This window comes from Panthera onca, chromosome Y, assembly GCF_046562875.1.
Source record: "Panthera onca isolate mPanOnc1 chromosome Y, mPanOnc1 haplotype 2, whole genome shotgun sequence".
Lineage (NCBI taxonomy): Eukaryota > Metazoa > Chordata > Mammalia > Carnivora > Felidae > Panthera > Panthera onca.
The window spans coordinates 20211448-20220126 of NC_138358.1; the positions used below are offsets into that span (position 1 = coordinate 20211448).

Genomic DNA, 8679 nt, shown 5'->3' on the forward strand with positions numbered 1-8679 from the left:
CTATTCCGAGGGCTGCTGAGATGCCTCTGTGGTTAGGCGAAAGACAGGATGTGCTCCTTTGCCAGGATTGGATTTACTGTGCGGCTACGTAGCGTTGTATGCTGGGCTTCATGATCAGGAGAGGCCACCAAGTGGGAATCCATTGTCAGGCAAGACCATTCGCTGGGCTCTCTACCTTTGCCACTGGTTGAGTGGGACCACCAGCTCTTTTACCTGGCTGAAGTGGTGTTTCAGATTGTGCACTGCATTAGGTGAGAGGAGTATTAGACCAGAGCCACTGTGTGTTGTTTTTCAGCAGAGTGGCTGACCAGTCTCCCAGATAAGATAGTTAGATTTAGGTTGGTGGCTAGCTTTGTGATTGGGCGGAGTCAAAGTCTGTGCCACATGGTCAAGTTTCCGGGATGACTGGGGCTTCAAGTTATAGTCTGTGGGTCAGTGGGCAGCTTGCCTGGTTTTCTGCCCAGAAGGGTCACAGACCCAGCTCCAAGCCAAACCAAATCACTGGTTGGTGACCTCAGCTGTACTCCTTACTCAGTTGCATTTGCTTGTGTGGGTGCTGTCTGGGATGCAATGCCTCTGCCATAATCTGACCTTTGATTATTGTGAGCTCTGTGTCCTTCTTTGTGACTAGCTTACACATGGTCCAGCCTTTACCATAGGTGGTCTGTCAGTGTTCCCTACACAGTAGTTTTCTTCCTGGGGCCACCCATGAATACTGGCAAAGCTAAGTGTCAGCCTTAAACTATCTTTTTACCACTGGAAAAACTAGGTCCAGAGTACATCTCTCAGTGTGGTACTATTCCGGCCTGGGGGAGGACAGTATGTATGTATAGTCAGTGTGAAATTGCTGACATTACTGTTTGATGCAGCTTTTCCCAGTTTTTGTGCTTCTAGAAAGGAGCACTTCAGACTCACCCAGGAGGTTCTAGGGTTTTCAAAAGTGTGTTCTTGTGTTGCCAAGTTTTCTTCTCAAAATTTTCTATAGAATAGACTAGACTGTTGCTTGTTAATCCATGTTTTTATGTGGAGAGACCGGGGTCCAGGACCACCTATTCCAGAGTGTTGCTGATTTCATTATCATTTATCAGTTTTGTTTATATTTGCTGTGAAGCATTCGGTTTTATGATCCTGACTTTTCATTTCAGTTTTCATTTCCTTTCATTTTCTTGATTTTATCTTTTGATTTGTTTCTTCTGTACTTCCCATGCTAGTTTTGTTTAGTTTTCTCTCCTTTTTCTGGTTCCTTGAACCGTAAAGCTAGCGATTTGATTTGAGGTCTTTCTCATGTAAGCATATATGGATGTAAATTTCTCTCTCTTGCATCGTTTTATAAATTTTGGTATATGGTGTTGTAATTTTCATTTGTGTCTGTTTTCTGATTTCCTACGTGACTTGTTTGGCTGTTAAAGAATGTGTTTAATTTGCACATAATTGCAATTTTCCACTTTTTCTTTCTGAAAATCATTTCTGGTTTTGTCCCATTGTGGTGAGATAATATACTTTGTGTGATTTTAATCTTTTACATTTTATTGCAGATAGTTGTGTGGCCTAAAATCCTGAGAGTGTTCTGGGTGAATTTAAGAAAAATGTACATTCTGATGTTCTGTGGATTATTAATATATCTGTTAGGTCTAGTTTAAATGTTGTTTTGTTGTCTATTTTTTCTTTATGTTTGTCCACTTGTTATATCAGTTTATTAAAGCGGGCCAGTAAAGTATCCCACTATTGTACAACTTCCTCCCCCGTTTGTGTGAATTTTTGCTTCAGAAGGTTTAAAGCTCTATCTTAGAAATTGTTCTATTTCTTGACAAATTGACTCTTTTTTAAAAGTAATCTCTATACTCATTGTGGGGCTTGAACTAAAAGCCTGAGGTCAAGAGTCAGGTATTCTACAGACTAAGCCAGCCAAGCACCTCTAAACTGACCCTTTTTAAAATATAATATTTTTCTTTTTCTACTGTAACAAAGGCAAGTTTGTCTAATAGGGGTATAGCCACTGCAGCTCTCTTTTATTACGACTTGTGTGATATTACGACTTGTTCCTTCCTTTTTCTTTGAATATTATTTGTGTCTTTGGATCAAAAGGGAGTCCAAGTAGTAGATTAGGTTTTCAAAATTTGTTTCGCCAGTATCTACCTTTCAACTGGGGAGTTTATTCCATGTACACTTAATTATTGACAAGAAAGGCCTTCTGCCATTATAATGTTTGCTTTTTATGTGTCTTATGTGTATATAAAAGTTCTTTCATTACAGCCTGATTTTACTGCTGACTTTTTCTAGTGCACTCCTTAGATTCATCTCTGATTTAATTGTCTGTGTATTTTAAAATTCTTTTGTTATTGATTGATTTGGGGATTGTAAGGAGAATCTTTTTTATTAAATATAGTTTGAAATTGGGGCGCCTGGGTGGCTCAGTCGTGGTTAAGCGGCCGACTTCGGCTCAGGTCACGATCTCGCGGTCCGTGAGTTCGAGCCCCGCATCGGGCTCTGTGCTGACAGCTCAGAGCCTGGAGCCTGTTTCAGATTCTGTGTCTCCCTCTCTCTCTGCCCCTCCCCTGTTCATGCTCTGTCTCTCTCTGTCTCAAAAATAAATAAACGTTAAAAAAATTAAAAATAATCAAAATCTCTAAAAAAATATATAGTTTGAAATAATAATGACTTAGGTTCAGTAGTATGCAAAAACTCTGCTGTATACAGTTCCATTCCTTCATGTTTATGCTTTTGTCTCACATTGAATCTCTACACATCCATGTTTATGAAAATAGGTTTACGTTCGTTGCTTAATACATTTGTCTCCTAAATCATATATAGTAACAAGGAATTATAATCTATACTTAGAAGAAACTGGCCTTTATATTTATGTGTGCTAATACATTTACAAATGTTTTTGTTCATTTTTAATATGTCTTCAAACTATTACCTGTTGTTCTTTTATTTCAACACTAAGAAATCCCATTAGTTTTTCTTAGAGGGCAGGTCTACTAGCAAAGAACTATCTCAGCATTTGTTTATCTTCTTATTTCCTAATTTTTCTTCACTATTAAAGAATGTTTTTTCTAGATATAGAATTTTTGGTGACAGTTTTTCCGCCCAGCACTTTAAAGAGGTTATCCTGTTGCCTCTTGACTTTCACACATATAATGGGGTTTATTACTATTGAGGATCCATTGAATTGCTTCTCTTAACTGCCTCTAAGAACATTTAGATGTTGAAGGTGAGATGTCAAGAAGTTGTGTTATTTCATAGTTTCTTTCTTCATTAAGTGTTTTCCCTAGTTTTAAGTTCCTGATTTTATTCCAGAATTTGGAAAATTTGATACTGACAAGTTTTGATAGCTTTATGATTCTTTTAATGCAATCCATTTTTGGTGATCGCTTTCACTTCCCTTTCTACCTCTTTTTTTTTTTTTTTTTTTTTTGGTTTTTGTTTTGTGTATTTTCAGATACTTTTCTTCTGCTATATGTCCCTGTTACTCTATACACTCACCCTCCTTTTTGATTTATTAGGCACCATAGACTTGCATTTCTGATATGTTTCTAAATAATTCTCCACTCAGATGAACTTTTGATTTACATGTATTTATGTTGGCTTCGTTTCCAGATTATCTTGTCTTTATCTAGAAATGAATTTTTCTTTTGAGATTTACTGAATATTTGCATTTCTGAGATTTCCTTGTAAATGATGTAAAATTTTCTATTAAAGGTGTTTTACTTGCTGTGTAAATACAATAACCTGACTTACTTTTATTTTCCAGAAATTTGGTAGCAGCATAGTTATTAACCCTACGAAAGATAAGACAATGGTGCAAGAGCTTCTGGATTTTAAAGATAAGATAGATTTTATTATTGAAGCGTCTTTTCTGAAAAATGAGAAAATTATTGTTGCTATGAAAGGTGCTTTTGAAACGTTTATTAATAAAAGACCTAACAAACCAGCTGAGCTTCTAGGTATGGTTTTCAATTTTACGCAATATGTATTTTATTTTTTATTTTGTTGTTTTAAATTATGTAACAAGAGTTCAGTTTGACCTCCTGATTGGTCATAATGTTGCCAGATTGACTACCAATGTTTGTAATAAACTATTTCTCTCAACTTTAGCGTTCACAAGACTTTGTTCCTTTGTTTAATAGTAACCCAGCCCTTTGGAAGCTCATGTGTCTTTAGCGTCCTATAAAATTATCAGTTTCTCTTATCAGTAGATAAGACTCATTTTAAAATAAATGAAAGCTTTCCTTACTCTCATGAAACCTAATGATTTTATATTATAAGGGATATCTTTTTGCTGACATAAAAACTTGAAACACAGTATCAATTTGATTGTTCAAGAAACCTGAAACACATTATCAATTTGATTTTTCAAGAACAATAAATTATTTAGATGAGTACAATCAACATTTAATAAGTCCTTAAGACTTTGGGGTTAATATAATCTCAGTTTCATGCAATATCTCGCAATATTTTGTTTTTAAAAATAGATTAGGGGCATGGTAGTGAGGAAATGACTATATTGTAATATTTGATCATTGAGGTTATAGAAATATAAAAATATCAGTGTAGAACTTACAGGAAGTAATTTATCTTTTTCTGCCACTCATCTGTCCGTTAACTCATTTATTCATTTTTTGTTTCATGAAAATTAATGCACCTCACTCTGGGGGAAAGTATTTGCTTGAATAAATGGTTTTTGTTCATATACATATTTGAAAATATAGCATTACTTAGAAAATTATTTTTTTACATTTTAGCAAAGTATGTGGATTCAAAGCTCCGTACAGGTAACAAAGAAGCTACGGATGAAGAACTTGAAGAATTATTAGCTAAAGTGGTAATTTTATTTAGGTTTATTCATGGTGAGTAATTTGGTTTAAATGTCTATTTAAAAGTTTTAAAAAATGGTAACATTGGGGAAGTATAAAGCACTAAGTGCAAATCCCAACCTAAATTGAATTCAAATAATGTTTTCTGGTGGTAAAACTGATAACTTTAAAAAGCTAACAATTCAGTGGCAATAAGTACGTTCACATGATTGTGCAGCCATCACAATTACTTAATCTCAAAAATTTCAGTATAAACTCCATACACATTAAGCAGTCATTTGTCATTTCCTTCTTGCCTTCAGCTTCTGGAAACCAAAAATTTGACTGCTCTCTATATGAACTTAAGTGTTCCGAGATACTTTATATAAGTGCATTCAGATAATACGTAACCATCTGTTTCACTTGCTGTTTTCAGATGTATTGAATATAGTGTCTCATTTAATTTTCTGCCATTTTGCATTTTCCATCTTTGGCATTAAGGTGTTTTTCCTTAAATGTCACAGAGAAAGATGTTTCTGAAGCCTTCTACAAAAAAGATTTAGCAAAACGTCTCTTACTTGATAAGAGTGCTTCAGTTGATGCAGAAAAGTCAATGCTGTGCAAACTTAAACAAGGTGTGTGTCTTGACAGGTATATTGTTTGTTTCAGTCATATTTTTTGAGGGGGGGGGGCTTTTGTGCTTCATGAATCTGGGTGGAGAACTATGATTTCATTTCAGTGTTTACCTCTCATTTGGTAAGAGCTTGTTCTACACATCATTTTACAAACTACTAATTTAATGTGGTTATCCAAAAGTGTATGCACTCATTTGGCAGCTCTGTCATCATCCTTATGTGTTCCCACAGGCAGGTTATTTTAAGATTTGTATTTATAAATTTAGGATATTGGCTAAACTCTGGATAAGGTGGGATCATCTCACAAACATAAGTAAAAAGTAAGAGAAGCATGAAGATGTATAAAAAGGCAATTTAACCTAGTCAGAAAATTGAGGACAGTTTCTTTAAGGAAGCATGATTGAAATACAATGTGGAGATACAGAAATGTTGACGATGATAGCAGAAGTTAGTCCGTGCTAGAAAGAGTTTAGCAATTTGAAACGCTGGGGAATCAGAATAATCAGAGAAGAACACACAAGAGCTGTCATAAAGGCTAAACTGAAAAGTTAATAGGTGTAAGATTTTGCGTGACCTTGGAGACCTTGTCTGTGATAACTGTTTTGTACCCTGGAAGCAGGATTATTTAAACAATTTGAAATAAGTTGTAGAAGTACTAATTTCTTTGTTTTTTTCTTTGTATTTTTTTCAGGTTTTTATTTAAATTTCAGTTAGTTCAAATACAGTGTAATAATAGTTTCAGGTGTACAATTTAGTGAGTCATAATTTCCATACAACACCCACGGCTCATCAAAATAAGTGTCCTTTTTAATCCCCATTACCCATTTAAGCCATCTCGCACCCACCTCCCCTTCCGGTAACCATCATTGTGTTCTCTATAGTGAAGAGTCTGATTTGCCATCCGTCTTTTTTTTCGTCTTCTATGTTTATCTGTTGTGTTTCTTAAATTCCACACACTAGTGAAATTATACAGTATTTGTCATTCTCTGACTTCATAATCCACTCTAGCTCCATACATGTTGCTGCAAATGGCAAAATTTCATTCATTTTGATTGCAGACCACCCCCCCCACACACACACGTGAAGGGGGTGGGGGGGGGGGAGAGAGAGAGAGAGAGAGAGAGAGAGAGAGAGAGAGAGAGAGATCTTTATCCATTTATCTGTCAGTGGACATTTGGATGCTTTCCATAATTTGGCTATTGTTGATAGTGATGCTATAAATATAGGGGTTCAGGTATCCATTCAAATCAGTAGTTTTGTATCCTTTGGGTAAAACCTATTAGTACACTTGCTGGATCAAGGCAGTTCAGTTTTGAAGTTTTTGAGAACTTCCACACTAGTCTCCAGATAGACTGCACAAGTTTGCATTCCCATGAGCAGTGCGAGAGGGTTCCCTTTTCTCTGCATCCTCACCGATACCTGCTGGGTTTTGTTTTTTTTTTTAGTTGTTAGTTTTAGCTATTATGACTGGTGTGAGGTGGTATCTCATTGTGGTCTTGCTTTGTATTTACCTGATGATGAGTGATGTTGAGCATCTTTTCCTGTGTATGTTAGACATAAGGATGTCATCTTTGGAAAAATGTAGATTCCTGTCTTTTACCTGTTTTTTAACTGAGCTGTTTTTCTGGTGTTGGGTTGTATAAGTTCTTTATGTATTTTGAATACTCACTGTTTAGCATGCATGTATTTTTGCTAACATTTTTCCCGTTCCATAGAATGGAAATGGGAAATTCTGATTTCCCATTGGAAATGCTGATTATTCCCTTCACTGTTCAGAATGTTTTTTTTCTGTATGAAGGTCCAATAATTTATTTTGCTTTTGTTTCCTTTATTTCTGGAGACATATCTAGTAAGAAGTTGCTATGGCTGAGGTCAAAGGGTTTGCTGCTTGTGTTTTTTTTTTTCTCTAGGATTTTGATGGTTTCATGTCTCATGTAGATCTTTCATCCATTTTGAACTTATTTTTGTGCATGGTGTAATAAAGTAGTCCAGTCTCACTCATTTACTTGATGCTGTCCAGTTTTAACAACACTACTTGTGGAAGAGATTGTTTTTTCCCCATTGGATAGTATTTCCTGCTGTGTCAAAGACAGTTGACCATGTACTTGTGGGGTATATTTCTGGGTTTTCTGTGGTGTTTCATTAATACATGTGTCGGGGTTTTTTTGTTGTTGTTGTGTTGTTTTGTTTTGTTTTGTTGCCAGCACCATGCTGTCTTGATTACTACAGGCTTTGCAATACAGTTTGAAGCCAGAATTGTGATGCCTACAGCTTTGCTTTTCTTTGTCAGGATTTCTTTGGCTTTGGGGATCTTTGTGATTACATATAAATTTTGGTATTGTTTGTTTAGGCTCTGAAAAATGCTGGTGGTATTTTGATTGGGATTGCATTAAATATGTATATTGCTTTGGGTAGTATACACATTATAACAATGTTTGTTCTTCTAATCCATGAGCATGGTATGCCTTTCCGTACGTTTGTGTCTTTTTCAATTTCTTATATCAGAGCTGTATAGTTTTCAGAGTACAGATCTTTTATGTTTTTGGTTACCTTTACTCCTAGGTATGTGGTGCAGTTATAAATGGGATCAATTCCTTTGTCTCTCTTTTTGCAGCTTCGTTATTCGTGTATAGAAACGCAACAGATTTCTGTACTTTGATTTTGTGTCCTATGACACTACTGAATTCATTTATCAGTTCTAACAATTGTTTTGGTAGATAGAGTCTTTGCGTTTTCCTACGTAGGGAATCATGTCATGTGCAAATAGTGAGTGTTTGACTTCTTCCTTGCCAATTTGGATTCATTTTGTTTCTGTGAATTGTCTGACTGCTGACGCTAGGGCTTCCAGTACTATGTTAAATAAATATGGTGACAGTGGACATGCCTCGTTCCTGATTATAGAGGAAAAGCTCTCAGTTTTTCCCCATTGAGATGATACTAGCTGTGGGTCTTTCTGGTATGACCTTTATTATATTGAGGCATGTTCCATGTATCCCTACTTTGTTGAGGGTTTTTAACATGAATGGGTATTGTATTTTGTCAAATGCTTTTTATGCATTTCTGGGAAGCTCATATACTTCTCTTACTTTCTTTTATTAATGTGGTGTATCACATTGATTGATTTGTGAATAATGAGCTTACCGTTGCAGCCCACGAATAAATCCTCCTTGATCAAGTTGAATGGATTTTTAAATATATTGTGATACTCCATTTGCTAGTATTTTATTGAGATTTTTTGCATTATATTC

At 35.6% G+C, this 8679-nt stretch overlaps 1 protein-coding gene across 1 annotated transcript in view; it reads left to right on the forward strand.

Annotated features, from left to right (window-relative positions):
- LOC145715055 (cullin-4B-like) overlaps positions 1-8012 on the forward strand; it is a 40448-nt gene extending 32436 nt beyond the window's left edge. Inside the window, exons 4-7 of the mRNA XM_081794637.1 lie at positions 3755-3947; positions 4746-4850; positions 5321-5447; positions 7994-8012. Coding sequence (XP_081650763.1) covers positions 3755-3947; positions 4746-4850; positions 5321-5447; positions 7994-8012 — 444 coding nt within the window. The remainder of the gene's footprint in view (positions 1-3754; positions 3948-4745; positions 4851-5320; positions 5448-7993) is intronic.
- The last annotated feature ends 667 nt before the right edge of the window (positions 8013-8679 follow it).